At 36.1% G+C, this 18,614-nt stretch overlaps 2 protein-coding genes across 10 annotated transcripts in view; one reads left to right on the forward strand and one right to left on the reverse strand.

The window, feature by feature from the left end:
- Positions 1 to 18,614, forward strand: part of LOC123672359 (glutamate receptor ionotropic, kainate 2-like) — a 528,220-nt gene that overhangs the window by 502,904 nt on the left and 6,702 nt on the right. For all 9 annotated transcript variants that reach the window (XM_045606439.1, XM_045606445.1, XM_045606440.1 and 6 more), the window contains one exon: positions 13,253 to 13,543. In XM_045606439.1, the coding sequence (XP_045462395.1) occupies positions 13,253 to 13,543 (291 nt within the window). The remainder of the gene's footprint in view (positions 1 to 13,252; positions 13,544 to 18,614) is intronic.
- Positions 609 to 3,833, reverse strand: LOC123672361. Its single transcript, XM_045606453.1, has one exon. It carries the CDS (start codon positions 2,338 to 2,340, stop codon positions 1,339 to 1,341), a length of 1,002 nt encoding a protein of 333 aa, XP_045462409.1. The 5' UTR covers positions 2,341 to 3,833; the 3' UTR covers positions 609 to 1,338.

An 18,614-nucleotide genomic window follows, 5' to 3' on the forward strand; every position in this document is an offset into this window, starting at 1 on the left:
GACTGGGCTCAGAAGTCCAAGTGGATCGAATATCTGCGAAATTGATGAAAGGATTGTTCGCTTTGTGATTTTTTCTATCAGCGGAGTTTGTATTGTGAAGAGGAGAGCATCTGATTGAGGTGACCAGGCAAGACCTAAAGTTTTAGCGTTCTCATCTATACCGAAATCGACTATGGTAAGGTTGTCTTTAGGATCGCGAATGTGAGCAAGCACTTTCGGTTCGTTTGAATAGAACTTTCGTAGTTCGAAACAACCGAGTTTTAATATTTGTGAAATTTCCTTGCAAAGATGTGCTGTTTCTTCGATTGAGTTTCTTCCGAACAGAAGATCGTCTACGTAGAAGTTGTTTCTGATGATGTTTGCTGCGTCGGGATGAAGTTCTTCATTTTCGTTCGCCAGTTGAAAAAGGCAACGTATCGCGAGATACGAGGATGCTGCTTCGCCGTATGTAACCGTGTTCAGTTCGTACACCGAGAGATCGTCGTCAGGAGAATTCCGCCAGAAAATCCTTTGCAACGCTCTCTGCTCGGGATGTATAAGAACCTGACGATACATTTTGGCAATGTCACCGTACACCACGAAAGCGTATTCCCGAAAGCTCAAAACAAGTGACAGTAGATCTCTTTGAATTGTCGGACCTACTAATTGCAGATCATTCAAAGAATGTTGCGTTGAAGTCGCCGCGGACGCATCGAATACGACACGGAGTTTTGTCGTTATGCTATTTTCGCGCAATACTCCGTGATGAGGCATGTAAAAGGAAACCTTTTCCGGGTTCTCATTGGTCACTTTGTTCATGTGACCTAAAGTTACGTACTCGTTCATGAACTCAGTGTACAATCTTCTCATTTTTGCATTGAGGTTTAATTTTCGCTCTAAAGAGAGAAATCGCTTTTTTGCTTGCTCACGCGACTCTCCTAAGTGATCTGGGGATATTTTCAATGGAATCTTTACGATGAATCTACCATCCGTTAAACGTTGGGTATTTTGATAAAAGTGCTCTTCACATAGCTTTTCCTCCTCTGAGAGTGGTTTTTTCAATGAAATTTCTTCGATTTCCCAAAATCGAGCTAATTGTTTCTGAATGTCGGTGTTTTGCGAGAAATTGCATATGATCCGGTTGGACTTGAATTTACTTATGGGTCCTGAAATGACCCAACCGAGACTGGTTTTCTGTAAAATTGGTTGGTTTGAACCTAACGAGATTTGACCAACATTTAACATCGAATAGAAATAATCTGCACCTATTAGCATGTCAATCGTGTTTGGTTCGTGGAAATTTGGATCTGCAAGATTGATATCGTCTGGTATGTTCAAATGAGGATGATCGTATATTTTTCAGTCTGGAATTTTTCCTGTGATTTCAGGAAGAATGTAACAATGAATATTCGTGGAGAATGAATTAATTCGAGCGTGAATATCGACAGAGCATTTAGATTTTATATAGGAAACCGCACGATTGAGACCGCAAACTTCAACATTTACCGGAGTGGTCCTTAGTTTTAGACGTTTGCAGACGTCTGCTCTGATGAAGCTTGATTCCGAACCGGAATCTAATAGAATTCGGATATTTTGCCGATTTGATTCATTATCCACGACATGAGCAATTGCTGTGTAGAGGAGTACGCATGAGTTTGACTTGTTCGCTGACAACGCATATGATAGCGCCTTGTTTGAATTTGTGGACGACGAATTATTGGTGTTGACATCGGGCGTTTTTTCGTTAACTATATCAGAATGAATTTGTGTATGATGTCTGCCATTGCATTTCTTGCAATTTGAAGATCTGCATTGTTCGCTGAAGTGACCTGGACGTAGACAATTCATACATAATTTCAATTCTTTAATCCGCTCTTTTCTTTTGTTCACAGACAGTTTCAAGAAGTTTTCGCATGTTTGGCTGTAGTGATTATTTGCACAAAAAACACATTTGGGTTTGCTTTCTGCACCACTGGTATAAAAACCTTTTGTTGTGTTGTGCTTTTGATATTTTTTCTCAATATGCTTTTGCGTATGATTCGTTTCTATCGTTTCAAGAAAATCCGCTCTAGACTTTAGGAATTTTTTCAGATCGTCCCAAGTTGGAACATCCTTGTCAGCCCTAAATTTTTCCCACTCGCGTACCGTTACTGAGTCTAGTTTGGTTTGAATGAGAAAAACTATTAATGTGCTCCAATGACATGTGGGCTGGTTTAGTTGCTCGAGAGCTCGAAGATTTTTCGAAGCTATGTTGTTGAAATGCTCATTAAATTTATCACTAACCTCCTCCGGTGTTCCTTCTACTTGACAATCCTTCACTTCTCTAATGCAACCTGTGATTTCCTTACATATTTGCCACATAGTTTTACTTTTGTTGTCCGACTTGTTTACTCTATTTTCATAAATCCTTTTTTTTTTCTTCAGCTAATGCATCATCATATTCCCTTTTTGTCTTCCTGTATTCCTCTGTGAATAAATGGCCTTGCTTATTCAACATGGAGAGAATATCCAGTCTAGTTTTTATAGCATCTATCTTGGGTGTTCTGTAGATGTTTTCATGTTTTTTTCAATGTATGGTTTTTTAGGGAAATTTTCATTGAATATATTTCCAAACATAGACACGAAAGTATCCCACTGCTGGTTTACATTGTTTTCAGCAATCTCTTTCACAGGATTCCAATCCTGATTGAATAATTTTTTCAGAAATTCTTCCTTCTCTTTTTGTCCAAAAAATCTTCGATGAGAGATATTATTATTTTTATTGCTGTCCAGGTGAAAGGTTAATTTTTGTGCTTGGTGATCAGATAAATGTAAATCGAAGACAAGACTTTCCCATTTTATAATGTTTGTGGAGATGTTATCTATTGAAGAGCTTGATGTATTTGTAATTCTAGTAGGTTCATTAACAGTTGGATTGAGGTTGAATGATTCCATAAGGTTCATAAATTCCGATCTATCTTTGTTCATTTGCACAGTTCTATATTGAAATCACCCGCAATAATGATAAGTTTATTTTCTTGATGAATTTTGTCCAGAATATTTTCTAATTTAAAGAAGAAAGTCTTCAGATCCCCATTAGGTGGCCTATATATTGTGAGAACTATCACACTTGTGTTCTTTCCATGAAATTCCACTGCTGCACATTCAATATCCCCACATTGCGAGAATTTTTGAAGTTCTTCTCTTGTTTTTCCTTTAATCGATTTATGCAGATAAACTGCCCATAATGGGCGATCTACCTCTGAAAAGAGTGCAACCGCAACCACTCTTGATTTCAGACTTAAGCAAGGACGCCTTTGTATTAGCACTTCGCAGATTTATATCACTCAAAGGAAAACCTCATAAAATGCATACTGATAATGGAAAAATGCTCGTAGACACCAATTCTGAAATCCAAAATTTCCTCAAGTTAAAAGAACCAAATTTAACATATGCCCTTTCTTCAGAAGGCATTCGATGGAAATTTATTCCAACTGACTCCCCTTATTTTGGCGGTCTTTGGGAAGCCGGTATAAAAACAATAAAACACCACATGAAAAGAGTGATGGGAAACGCTCATTCGACGTTTTTTTTTACAAAATCACAAACTTTGAAGAGCTATATTCATTATTAACGCAAATTGAAGCAACAGTTAACTCCCGTCCAATCACACCTCTTTCCACCAATCCCTCAGACCATTTACCTCTTACACCTGCACATTTTTTGATTGGGCGACCGCTAACCTCCGCCCCAGATGTTGACTTGAGAGATGTCTCCGTGAGCAGATTGTCCTCTTATCAACGCCTGCAACAGTGGAACCAACATTTTTGGGAGAGATAGAGCAAGGAATTCATCTCTGAAACACAACAACGGGTGAAATGGAAAAAATGGATGTTGGAAATGGAGTTGAATTCACAATCAACCTCCAGAGGGCGAACTACCAACCGAAATATCAAATAGTTTAAATCTAACCGCTATAAATCCCCCCTGTTCACGCCTAAGTACGACCCTGTTTCTCGCATAACTCCGACCCTGTATACTCAACCCCTGACCTCGAACTTCGAGTACCACCAAGACGCTGAAGACGGAACGAAGAGGCAGTATGCAGCTAACAATCTAGGGGTTAACATCTTAATTTTACCCTTATTTTAATATATTTCAACGCTGTATGCTCTAAAGCAATGAATGCAGTTTTTAAGTTTAGAATTGAATTTAAAACCACACAATCCCCAACACCCCCTTACTTTAAAAAAAATTTTACCAGAAGGGTCAAATTTTTTCGTGCCATTGACTTCAAAAAGCCAAATAGGGTAAACCAAATAGCGTCAATACTTCATTGAATCCTAAAGAAAACGACACCAGCAGAACTTCAATTACGACGAAACTAAAACCAGAATTGTCACACTCGAATTAACCTCAAAAGTCCAATCTCAGCAAATTGAAACGAAGATGGATATTATAGCATGTTGCTATCGTGGTTCTGACGATACAAAAGATGTTCAGCATATGTCAGCCACTAGATGGGGGTAGTGACCACCCTAGTAAATTCATGCTCAAGGCAAGGGTTAACCATCCGTTAACCCAAGCAAAAACAAAACAACCAAAATAAGTCCGACAAGTGTTCATCAGTCAGTTGATCCGGTGGATGAGCTTTTAGGTCCTTTATATGCCAAACTCCTTGGTATTTACCGTCCTCACTCTGCAGTTCATAAGTCCAAGGGGATACCCGCGCGGAAATCAAGAAAGGTCCAACATATTTCGGTGCCAGCTTAGCTGTAAAATATTTAGCGGCGTCCGAAAGTACCTGATTTCTTCTCCACACCAACTGGTTAACAGTGTATTGGACATCCCGACGTCGAAGGTTGTAAGTTCGACTAACTTAATCTTAACGTCATCATAAATTCTCGCGAAAGCTTTTTCCCGTTCCTTAGTTAAGGCAGACCAGTCAAAACGAATCTGTTCAGGACAGGTATTTTCACCCTTACACGAAACTTCCTTTCCAAAAACAATAAAATTTGGATAGTATCCGGTGACTTCGTGCTTTGAGGAACGAATAGCTAACCCTATCTGGTTTAACTGTTTATCCCAACCTCTCTGATCTTCTGACAGGAAGGACCTCAACATGGTTTTTATAACCCTATTAATTCTTTCGACCGGATTAGCCTGGGAATGATATAGCGCGGTATACTGAATGGTGACATTATACGATTGTAAGAATTTAACAAATTCTTTAGACCGAAATTGAACGCCATTATCGACTATGATGGAATTGGGACACCCAAAGACAGGAAAGACATGTGTATCCAGTATTTTTACAATGGCTGACGCGGTAGCCGTACGCAGTGGAAAAAAAAGAGAGAATTTGCTGAAACAATCCGAGACGACAAAAATATACTGGTTACCGGAGCGAGACCGAGGTAAAGGACCAACCAAATCCGCAGACAGAAGCTCGAATGGTCGAGAAATTGAGACCTGTTTGGAGAGCATGAGGCCAGAAGGCTTCTCCTGGCTCGGTTTGATGGCATGACAGGTTCTGCAGCAGCGAATAAACGAAGCCACGTCATATCGTATCTTTGGCCAGTAATACCGTTGTGCCAACTTACTATAAGTTTCGAAAACTCCCACATGAAGTAGAGTTTCATGGACCTGCCTAATTAGAGATTTTCTTCGAGGACGACGAACAACTTCTCTCCAGTAATCAGAATCAGAGGCTAGTTCGGGAATTCGAGGTGTTACATTTTTGAAAAGCTTACCCTGAATGATTTGCCAGGATGGGAACCGGTGAGGGGCATGTGTCACTTTTCCTAGAAGTGTGTCATACCCTAAATCCGTGGAATGACCGTGAGAAGTATCGATGATTGGTACCGCCCTAGATAAGGTATCTGGTACGATGTTATCTTCACCTTTACGATGGATAATGGTATAGTCATACTGTTGGAGTCTGATAGCCCACCGGGCCAATCTTCCAGAAGGTGAATTCAGTCGATCCAGCCAGAGCAAATTAGCGTGATCGGTGATAACAGAGAAATGTGACCCTTAAATATACGGTCGCAGCTTCTCTATCGCCCATAGAACGGCAAGGCATTCACGTTCCGTAGTGGTGTAAATGCGTTCTAACCGGGTTAAAGACCTAGAAAGATAGCATATCACCTTTTCTCCATCCTCTTGTTGCTGAGTTAATACAGCACCAATCCCATAACCGGAAGCATCACACTGTATGGTGAACGACCTCGAAAAATCCGGACAAGACAAAACAGGGGCACTAATCAAACATTCCTTCAACCTAATCAAAGCCTCATCACATTGGGAACTCCATCTGAAGGACCGATTTTTCTTGAGAAGCTCCGTTAAGGGAGCAGTCAGATCCGCAAAGTTTGGTACGAACCTCCGGTACCATGAAGCCAAACCCAGTATACGTCGAAGCTCCGAAACAGAAGTGGGGACCGGTATGTTCAAAATAGCCTGAACCTTCGTCGGATCCATTCTTAGACCTTTAGAGTCCACTACATAACCCAAATACAAGAGTTCCGGTCGACAAAAATGGCACTTTTTCTTTGAAACCGTTAAGTTAGCCGCTTTGAGTCGTTTAAGGACTTCCTTTAATACCTCTACATGCTTTTCGAAGGTATCAGTAATGATGATTATGTCATCTAAATAGACAAAAACATATGGTTCAAGATCCGGACCAAGAACTCTATCGACCAAACGCTGGAAGGTAGCCGGACTATTAGACAGTCCCATAGGCAGACGGAGGAATTGAAACAGACCTCTATTGAGTACTGTGAACGCAGTTAAAGGGCGAGAGGATGCTTCTAAGGGGACCTGGAAATATGCCGACCTTATGTCCATAGAGGACAAGAACTTGGCGTTGCAGAGCCGATCCAAGGTGGAATTAATATAGGGGAGAGGATACGCATCTTTTTCTGTGACGGCATTCAATTTTCTGTAATCAACGCAGAATCGGTACGAGCCGTCCTTCTTTTTAACAAGAAGAATCAGTGATGACCAGGGGCTGGTCGAAGGTTCAACAATGCCCTGCTCCAGTAATCTAATGCGTCATTCACATTTTCCGCCATTTTGGATACTTGAGAGAAATCCGATAGATGGCGCCAGTCATATACTTGAGGGAAAACCCATCCCCATCTTCCTCTGATGAGTTCCGCTAATGTAAATATCATAATTTGTATTAATTGGTATAATTTTGAATAAGTTTTCTTTATTGTATATATTCATTAATTCTATGCGTAACATTCTATAGTTAAAGTCTATTGTCTGGACGCATGAGAAATTCTAACCCTCTTTCTCGTCAACACGCTCTCGTGCAGTTCTATCTGTTGTGTTCACAACATAACCTACTCAAGGTAATGTTTTTTTAATAGTGTTCAAATAAACCGTTTAACCAGTGCACGACTTATTATTTTATACAGTCCATTATATCGAAAATATTCCCATGCTCCTTCGAGCCGAATATTTCCATGGTCCTTCGAACCGTATAATTCCAAGATCCTACGTGTACCGCATTCTGGTAAGTGTGAAATCGTTACATCAAAAGACTGGTCACCTTTCTATCCCTGTTTTAAAAAAGACATTATTGAAAACCTAGAGAGTGCCAGAGGAAAAATCAATCTTTCAAGTTGAAGTCAAGTTTATTTGAACAAAAAAACTAGTGACCTTTCTGTTCCCAAGCGTTGGAAACCAAGAAAGTGCTAGGAAGTCTCCAGAAGAATACTGTTTTCGTGTGAGGAAGAGCCAAAAGCAATTCATCTGTTAAGTATCCTTCGTTTTACCTGCCAATACTATTTGAAAACGTAAACGTGAATAAGGGAATTGACCAAAATTTCTTGGATGATCTCTATTCTTCTGCCAAACTCTCGGAATATTTCATTCCATCATCAGGGCTACTACAAAAGTTACAATAAATAGATGTATAAAACATAACTCTCAAAATAAACAAAACATTTCACTTACAGAATTTGAAAACTCGAAAAGAATTATAAGAATCGATCTTGTAAGGCTAAAATAATTCATCAGCATGCCAGTACAAAAGTCATTATTTTCTTATACATTCTTGTCTTATTGAATTCAATTTATGATCTTTATATCTTTTCTGTCAATATGATAAACAATGGTCCCATTCGATTCAAAAACCGAACCATACAATCTCGTCTGCAACACCTAATACATCAATTTCAACAAACACGTTAAAAGACATACAATGACAAACACAAATATAAATTAAATTTTCGTCACTCGTCTCTAGGTCCTTCGTAGTTTGGTTCTCTATTCGGGCATGTCAGTAGGTAGGTATATATATTACTTAAGTTCTACGTGTCTGATCTTCTGTTTACTGCATCTTTTTCTTTATTTGTGTGTATCATCTCCAATATTAGTCTTTTATTATATTTTGTATGTTTGTCCAGTATCTCCACTTCTTCAAAATAAAATGTATGTTCTTTATCCACAGAATGCTGTGCCAATGCACATCCCTGGTTGTTGCTTCTTATATCACTTTCATGTGATGAAATCCTACTTTTTAACCATTGTTTTGTTTGTCCTATGTATTTACCCTCGCAGTCTTTGCAGTTGATTTTATAAAGTATGTTTGATTGGAGCAATTTTGGTGTTTTGTCCTTTTATTTGCTATACTAGTTTTTGACTTTTTTTTAAATTGTACTGAGCAATTTTTTTTTGTGTTTTAAAGCAATTTATGACCTTATTTGTCAATTTACCCACATTAGCTATGCTTCCAAATTTAATTTCCTCAATATTAGAAATTACTTCTGGTGGAGATGCTGCATTACTTATGTAGTGTTGAATGCATTATCTTGGATATTAATCTTCTCGGATATTAATTTTCTTCCAGAATAGTTTTTAGTTCGTTTTTACAGATCTTTAAAAATGTTGGGTGACAAATTCTCAATAATCTTCTGTTCATTTCTTTGATACAATTTAATTTCATTTTCATAGGGTGGTCGGAATGATAATTGATTGATTTCAGATGGATTTTGTTATCTACTCTAAATAATCTGGTGTCTAAAAATGGTACGGATCTTTCATCATCTTCTTTCTCTATTGTGAATCTCAAATTTGAATTATTACTATTGAACACTGTTACTATATTATCCACTTCTGATTCAGGCACTGATAAAATGAGATCATCCACATATTTCTTCATAAATGCTACCCTGTAATTCAGATTTGCAATCACTTTCGTCAACAGGTCATCCATGACATATTGTGCGATTATAGGGCTAGTTTCTAATCCCATTGCACATCCAAACTCCTGAAGGTACCATTCACCATTATATGAGAAATGATTATGTTCTAGTATGAAGTTGAGCATTTTCAAGAACAAATTTTTGGGGATGGTGGTATGTGTTTCAATTATGTGCCACTGTTGTTCCATTACCTTCACGATTAGGTCCTTTGAAATGTTACCAAACAAATGAACCACATCCAGTGATATGATGACAAATTTTTCAGGCAACTGGAAATTATTAATGTACTCTGCAAATTGAAAGTAATCCTTTATATAGTATTCATTGTCTTTATCATAAGATTCGGTCGAAATGTCTGTTATGATTCTCGAAATGTTATTCATTGGACCATTGATGCTGGATATAATTGGTCTCATTGGTATTCCTTCTTTGTGTACTTAGGGTACAAACTTAAATAGGTTTTCCAACGTTTTATCACGTATTTCGGTCCATTACTTTTCAATAAATTGCCAAGTGCCCTAAAACAACTTAAGAAAAATAAGAAAAAATTCAGAGATGAAATCAATCTTTTTCTGCATAAAAATCCAAACTACTTCTCGGATGTTTTCACATAGGTAACTGTTGGTGAATGTCAGATTCTTGAATGACCATATACTGCTCTGGTTTGCGCATATCCTGCCTTCGATTTTGATGAGTTCAACCTCTCAAATTAAATTAAACCTTGCGATTTTGATATGTTTTTTTTTTCTTTTTCTTTGGAACTGGGCTGTGCCTAAGCTCATGAGGGGGCACCTGCAAACAAGATATTGCCTTAGGCAATGCCCTCTCTTTATGCTATTTATAATGGATTAAAGTTTATACTGATTTATTTTATTTCAAGTTTTGTGGAAAATTATGTAGAAACTGAATGAATAAAGTTTGATTGATTGATTGATATGGTGCGGTTTGTTGAATAATAAATTACTGGCACTTTATTTTATTGATGCCAACCTAACCGGAGCAAAATATGTAGAAATTATAGAAGAAATGTTGGATGATCTTCCTATACTGTATCGGCGTAATAGTCCATGGTTTCAACAAGACGGATGTGGTCCACACAACTCAAGAATAGTCACAGACCACCTAAATCGAACTTTTCCAGATTCATGGATTAGAACAAGAGGTCCAGTAGCATAGCCTGCCAGATCTTCGCATTTGAATCTGCTGAATTTTTATTTGTGGAAATAATTCAAAAATGAAATTTATGATAGTACGAACCAAACAATAGAGATTCTACGCGAGAAGATTGAGAATGTATTGGAAGAAGACGAAATAAGCAAATGTATAAAGAGTATGAGTCAGATTAGGACTAACTTATACAAAAAGCCCAGAATTACAAACCGCACTATAAATTTTCAGTCTCTTCATCCATCTAGGCATCCATTGCATCGAAAAGATAATATAATAAAAGAGACGGTCAGGAGGGTGATCCCGTTTTGAGAAGGGATAATTTGAGAGTGTTGACAACGAATTTTGTTGAGAATAATTTTGGAAATATTTGTTTTTAAAACTTAAGTCAAGGACCCCAAAGGCGTTAGAATCAAATTCAATAAATAAATTGCAGCAATTGTGATGGCTGCTATATAGGCACAACTAAACATCATCTGAAAGCTAGATTGTCCAATCGTATGAGTTTGTTAAGGAATCTATCTAACAATAGAACTGCTTTGGTAGAACACCACCTTGCTACAGGTCATTATATTGAATCAGAGTTAGAAAATGTTTGCATTTAAGATAGAGAGAGGTACTTTAAAAAAAGAATGATATCCGAGATGGTTTGTATCAAAAACTTGATAGTTCTATTTGTTAGTGTAAGTGTAGTATACCCCTTATTTCACTAGTGGACAATGGGCTTCATGCCGCAAACCACCAAGTTGCGTATTTTATGTTAGGATTCTGTTTTGTGGTCATTTATACAAGTTCAGAGCAAGTCGATACGAAAACGTGCTCTCTACGAAGTGGTTGAAATGAGTTGAGTCTTATTCTTAAAAAATAAAATAGTTACAATTATTAGAGTTTCGTTTTTCAATCCTAACACTGTAATATTCTTAGAAGTGACTTAGAGAATTTAAGTAACACATATTGCCATCTCATTAATAAAATAAAAATGTAAGAAAGATTGTTATTGGTGAGCATAGAGTTGTCTAATGTATGTTTTTATTCTGTGACTGTTAGTAGCATTTTCTGTAGTCGTTCATAAGATCTTTATACCGTTTTTTGAGGTTATAGTAGAATCATATGTTTGTTCGTGAACTTGGAGTTCTTTTGAAAATGTTTGCTGTAAATCTGTTTGATCATATTGCAGACGACATTTTTTTTTATTTCAGTATATATTGGTAGATTTTCACTAGATTAAAAAACGCATATTTTGAGTGTTGACTCTTCCCTTATTACCAGATGTAATCTGTTTGTTCTGATTTTTTGCCTGAAGAAGAGGAGAACCATTCCTCGAAACTGTGGCATGTTGTGACAACTGAACAATAAAGATATTGCCACGATACGGACTTGATTTTTAGCAGATAACAAAACTACCCACTTTCCCTATTCAAATTCCTGATGAGGTTGCAAACCTCTTCAGGGGATTGCTAGTAAAACAACCGCTGTATCCCAGATCATGTCCCCCTGTCATCAAAAATCGACCTGTCTGAGTGTTTTCACAATTTCTAATTCGTTGTTGAGGTATTGAACTTGGACATTTTTAAATGAGACAACCTGTATACAATTAAATGGTATAGAGCAATTCCTTAGTATTCTATTTGTTCAATACTAAGGCATGATTTAACCCGTGCTTCATTGATATGTGCAAACTCCATTTAGCTGTAGATTTTTCATGAAAATTCATTGGAAACAAATTCAGTTTTAAGTTTGTATATCGAATAAAACGACTTAATTTTTGCATTCAGTTTTTTGGAGTTTTTTTCGTGGGTCCCAAGGACCCGGTAGTAGTACTTGTGTTATTAAAATTGGGTAGTAATACTTAATATATAAGTAACATTCGTAAGCACTAGGTCATTACTCTCAAGGATAATTCTGTAGCTTTAATTCGACAGGTCAAAATTTTTCGATATCAAATGTTATGACCACCTCAGCGATAAAGGAAGTAAATCCTGTTGACCCTATAGCCCAGCCATATTCAACGTGCGGCCCTTTGGCCCTTTTTATGCGGCTCGAGCCACGGCATAGTCCATTATTACAATTTTCACAGTAGTATCACAAGTAAGGTTTCGAAATTAAGCAAAAATAACGGTAACAATATTTACTCATTTACCTTTGTTTTCTTCCTTATTACGTACACACAGAATACTAGTACCATGGTATAAACAAGGGATTCTTTATACATCTTATGATACTACCTATACCTAATCTTCTTAGCGAGAATCACTTATCTCCCTTTTTTTGCTCTTGTAGTTTTCGTTTCTATGGATTCTTGGGTGCGTTTTTTTTAGCTGATTATATAGTTAAATTGTCATATCATTATGTAATTTTTTTAATTTTAATTTAATTTTTTTTTCTGGCCAATACCATGATTTTTAAAACCTCTTATTAGCATTATTTTGTGAATTATGCAAATAAAAGGATTCAAAAATCATGGTCCTACCAAAACAAAAAATTTCGATAAAAAAATTCGTCCAATTTTCTTTAAATCCTCAATAGTATCCCTGGTTCTCGTTTTCCTAACACCCTGTATATTTTTATTTTCGCACTAATATCACAAATGTGAAACAACGTAATCTGCCTGTCTGTTACGCTTTGACGCATAGCATACACAGACAGGAACCAGTGGAGCTTAGAAAAGGGCTTTGGCTACTTTGTAACCGACAAAAAAGGGTTTTGATTATGCGCGATAAACGAAAACCGCTATATCTAATTTTACAAATAGGTAAATTACTGCGGCCCGCAAGAATGGACAGTAGCAATTATGCGGCCCACGGTAAAAAAAGGTTGAGTATGACTGCTTCAGCCTGTTTCAATTTTTTTTTTAAATTCAAACGTCTCAAAATATTCTGAGCACCTATGTTTATTACAAACATTTTCAGGGTTATGGGATAGCAACACCGATGGGAAGCCCTTGGAGGGATAAAATTTCATTAGCGATACTTGAATTACAAGAAAAAGGCGAAATTCAAATGTTATATGACAAATGGTGGAAAAATACTGGAGATACATGCCAAAGAAACGACAAAGGAAAGGAATCGAAGGCAAATTCTTTAGGCGTAGATAATATTGGTGGAGTATTCGTGGTACTCATGTGTGGTCTTGCGTTTGCTGTAATGGTGGCTATTTGTGAATTCTGTTATAACTCAAAAAAAAATTCTATCAGAGAAAAAGTAAGTATACATTCAAAACTACACTATATTAGATATATAAGTTCGAATGAACTGTTCGAGAATTCCTAAAGCCATATTTGGCGAATATTCAAGTTATTTATCTGGTAACCGAAAATATTCGCGGTGTTTGTTGACAAAATATGAAAATTTATTACATGTAGGTATTTCATATTCCATTCCAACGACTAACTTAGACGTATTGCCAACGTAACACTACTTTATCTAGTAGCAACTGAAGAAATTACGGATTTGGAGTTATAAATTCTAAAATGGACTTAGGCATAGCTGACATTTTTTTAATTTCGCGAGATTTTTGGTGGATTGAATTCACGGGATTGAATTTTCATGTAATTTCAAAAATTACTCGTCAAAACGAAAAAAAAATAGGACAGATGAAGTTTTCTCCATATTCTTACATTTTAAATAAAATGAAACAAAATAATTTCCACTGGATTATAACATTGTCAGCAACAATTTTTTCGCCACACTGTGTCTTCATTAGGCTCCATTTTTCACTGATTCAGTCAACAAGAGATGTTAATGTCAAAACCGCCGAACAAGGATTCGAGCAGAAAGTGAAAAAAGTTATACCTTTTTTTTTAATAAATTTTAAATATAAAATAGATTCGGTCCTCACTTGGCGGAAATTCATTATAATAATATAATGTTTATTTACTATAAACATAAAAAATTACAGAGGTATTTATTTCACGAAATATTTACCTGTGCGTAACTATAAATAAAATAAAACAAAATAATTTCCACTGGGTTATTTAATTGTAAGCAACAATTGTTCCGCCAAACTGTGGCTTCATCAGGCTTCATTTTTGACTGAATCAATAAAAAAATTTTCATCAGTGATTGTAGGTAATAATCCAGCAATTTATAAATATCTCTTTAGTAATAAAGAGCAATAATTGATCGAAAGCTGGGATTATTGGAAAAATAAGGGTGTTTGCGCATTTATTATATTTTCTTGTATTACCTTGCGTGAAAACATAGGAAGAACATCTGTCGATCGCGTCTTCACGAGATCGCGTAGGAATTAGTAGTTCAGTATTAAGTTGATTGTTTACGCTGAAAGATATTGCTCCCGTTTTTCATTTGAAATTATATCAGTTTGCCCACTTCGAAATTTCGCTATAAATTATAAAAACTTTCGCTATTATTAAAAATAGAAAATCAGCTAAACCAAAAAACTTTAGTACACCCGCTATCAAATATAGTTTTATTCGCAATAGAAGAAAGTGCCAATAGTGTCTTCCAGTATTGTGTGGAAGCCGACAAAGGAAAATATCAGAAAGGGCGCTTGGTGAGACCCTTCGCTCCCTTTTCTACCCCTCAACCCACCTTTCACCCTGTGATTCACGGAGGGTAAAATACGTTAGCACAAGGATTTGGTTTTGGTGAGTTGAATTTTCAGCAGTTTCCACAATTCCTTTTTAAATCTATACAGTCCATTACAATTTGCCATAACATTAATTGATCCGTTCAGAGCCGGATATTGTGTAGATTGCTGGAATTCAATTTCATTCATTTAAATTTCGTTGATTTCATTGAATTTATCCTGTATTTCACGATCAGAATTTCAACTCTTCATTTCATGTTGAATTCAATTCAATTGACAGATGTTCTAACATTCAACGCATTCAGAATCTGGTTTTTTTGGTCACATACGCTGTTTTATATTATCGAACCTGATTTCATTTTCCATTTGATCGAATTTAAATTAAGTATGTCGAAATCAGAACCTCAAATTGAGACTAAAAACAATAAACTGAAAGTTTTAGAGTCAAGAAAAAAAATTTTTTTTCCAACGTTTCCAGAAACTGTACGATTATACAAAAAGTCTGGATAATCCAAAAATTCTAGAATATTTCAAGGTCGGCTTGAATAATTCAGAGAAATCGAAGTCTCAATTGTTGGAAGTAGTTGATGAGATCAATTTACTGAGTGTAGAATGTTTGCCAGAGTATGTTCCTTCCTATCAAGTAATTGAAGCAGCGGACGATTTATATTGTCACATTGTAGAGACTTGTAAAATAATATCTATGAATGAAACTAATGTTAGTTCATTATCCGCAATGAAAGCACAACCAAGATTGCCGAAAATTGATTTAGTGGAATTTTCTGGTGATCCTAAAATGTGGCCAATTTTTTATCAAAATTTCTAAAGCTGTGTTCATGAAAATCCTGATTTAGATGACACATGCAAAATTCATTATTTTCTCGGGAAATAACGCGGACGAGCTCAAACTTTGTGCTCTGGCATCTCACCAGTAGCAAAAAATTATGAAACAATTTGGAAAATATTAGTAGACACTTTTCAAGATGAACGCCTTCTAGCTACTACATATTTCAAATCTATAGTTGATTTTAAACAATTGAATATAGAATCCGCAAATAATTTGAATTCATTTTTAGAAAAATTCGATATAGCCGTTAGTGCTCTCAAACAGCTTTCATTGAAGAATCTTGCTGATTTTTTGCTTGTTTCTATAGCGTTATCAAAATTAGATCCTAATACACAAAGGCTTTTTGAGATGTCTTTGGCATCGAATGAAATTCCATCTTATGATAGCATAATAAAGTTCGTTCAAAAGCAATCAAAAGATTTGAGTAGAACCTCTACTCATGCCAGTAGTTCGACCCAGTCAAAATCGCCTGGGGCGAAACCTAAAGGTTCATATTCTTATGCCAGCGCTAGTTCTGTTTCAGATAAAATCGTACATTATCCTTGTCCTATCTGCGGAGAAAATAGCCATTTGATAACCAAATGTCATCGATTTTTGAAGCTTTCGCCAAACGAAAGATATAAATTGACAAGAGAAAAAATCTTATGTTTAATATGTTTGAGTAGCAAACATAAAATAAGTGAATGTAAATCCTTGAATTCTTGTAGTGTTTGCAAAAATAGACATCATTCTCTTACATTTCAACGAAGAAACTCCAAAAGAAGTAAAACCTATTGTTAATAGTACTGCAGAAAGTAATGTTTCTCAATGTGGTGTTAGTTTGATGGTAGCTGATAGTATTAATCGCAAAATGGATATTTCGCATAATTATAATAGAATCACTTTATTACCTACAGCTGAGGTAATGGTTGAAGTAGATGATAGATTAGAAAAAATTCTTTTAGATAGTGGTAGCCAGGATAATTTTCTCTCAACTGAATCCTGCGAGCATTTGAAAATTCCGTTCTCAAAAATAAATATTAAGGTGACTGGAATAGGAAATATTAGTACACCAATAAGGGGTATAGCTCCAGACCTAACAATATTCTCACGCTTCAATGAAAGATTCCAAATAACATTGGATGCATTAGTTATAGAGATTCTTACCTCAAAATTACCCTCATATGATATACCATTGAAAGATTTAAGTTTCATTGACAATTTGCCTCTGGCGGATAGTAAATTTATCTATTCTGAGAAAATTGATGGTATTCTGGGTGCAGCAATTTTCATTGAAATTCTGAAGGGGGATAAAATAATTGACCGATCAGATAGCTTATTCGCTCTTAACACTTCCTTCGGTTATGTTATCAGTGGAAAATTTTCTTCATGGAACCAAACCAACTTGCCGCTTTACTCCAATTCGTTTCATATAGTAGTTGATAATTTCGCTCTAGAGAAATTATTGAAACATTTCATAAAACTCGAAGAAGTTCCAGAAAAGGAACATTTTAGCTCTGATGATTTAGCTTGCGAAGATTTATTCAAAGCAACTTACTCCAGGGAACCTTTAAGAAGGTATAAAGTAGCTCTTTCTTTCAAAATAAATCCCTCCAATCTAGGAGATTCGTTCACTTCTGCTTTGAAAAGATTTTTAACTTTAGCAAAGAAACTTTCCTCGTCATTAGACATGAAAGAGAAATATAGTGAAGTTTTTCGAGATAACTTGAATCAAGGTCACATGAAAAAGTCTTCAACTTTAGATGAAACTTTTGATGTTTATACTCTCGCACCGCACTATTTCATTCCGCATCACGCTATTTTTAAAAATTCCACTACGACTCCGGTTAGAGTAGTATTCGATGCTAGCTTGAAAACAAATCCAAAATCCCTTTCGTTGAACGATTGCTTGTTTGCGGGTCCTAGACTGCAAATAGATATAGTGCAACTCTTTTTGAATTTTCGAAATAGCTATCATTGCTGATTTATGTCAAATGTATAGACAGGTAAAATTAATTTAGGATCATCACCGATTTCAGCGGATATTGTGGCGCTTTTCACCTGAAGAATCAGTTGACATTTATGAATTAACTACAGTTGCCTTCGGCGTGAAGGCCTCGCCGTTTTTAGCTTTGCGAGTAGTTCAACAGTTAGCTTCCGATGAAACACAAAAATTCCCACTCGCTTCAAAGATAATTTCCAGAGATTTGTATGTGGATGATTTAACCACTAGTGTGTATAATATAGATGATGCAAAACTCTTGTTTTCTGAACTTACTGATATGTTTAGGTCAGGAGGTTTCCAAATTACAAAGTGGCACACTAATTCGGAGGAATTATTATCGAATATTCCTATAGAACAACGTTCTTCGATTTTTCAGTTCAATGATGAGAGTGAAATTGTGAAAGTATTGGGTATTCGGTGGGATTCAGTGGCGGATTCATTGTCTATTGATATAAAAAACTTTTTGGTTGAAGACAAGATGCTCAGCAAACGTGTAATTCTTTCAAAATTAGTAGAATTTTCGATCCACTGGGCATTTTAGGTCCGGTTATTCTATATGCCAGGTTATTTATTCGGCAGTTGTAGGCTCTGAAGGTGGACTGGGATTCCAATCTTACAAGTAATTTAATAAGTAGATGGAGAAAATTTGAAACAGAAATTCCGCTTTTAGAAAATATTCCTATTCCTTGATGGTTAGGAGCAAACAATAACATTCCCATTTCATTAATTGGTTTCGCAGACGCATGCAGTGGTTCATACGGTGCTGCCATCTACTCACGCTTAGTTGTTGGTCAACAAGTTCATGTAAATTTAATTCATTCTAAATCAAAAGTAGCTCCTTTGAAAGTAATATGAATTCCAAGACTGGAACTTTGCGCTGCTTTGTTGTTGT

Source organism: Harmonia axyridis, chromosome 2, assembly GCF_914767665.1.
Source record: "Harmonia axyridis chromosome 2, icHarAxyr1.1, whole genome shotgun sequence".
Taxonomy (NCBI): Eukaryota; Metazoa; Arthropoda; class Insecta; order Coleoptera; family Coccinellidae; genus Harmonia; species Harmonia axyridis.

Bases quoted from the DNA above. Each gene is read 5' to 3' on its own strand.
- LOC123672361 (XM_045606453.1), bottom strand. From the start codon at position 2,340: ATGTGGCAAATATGTAAGGAAATCACAGGTTGCATTAGAGAAGTGAAG.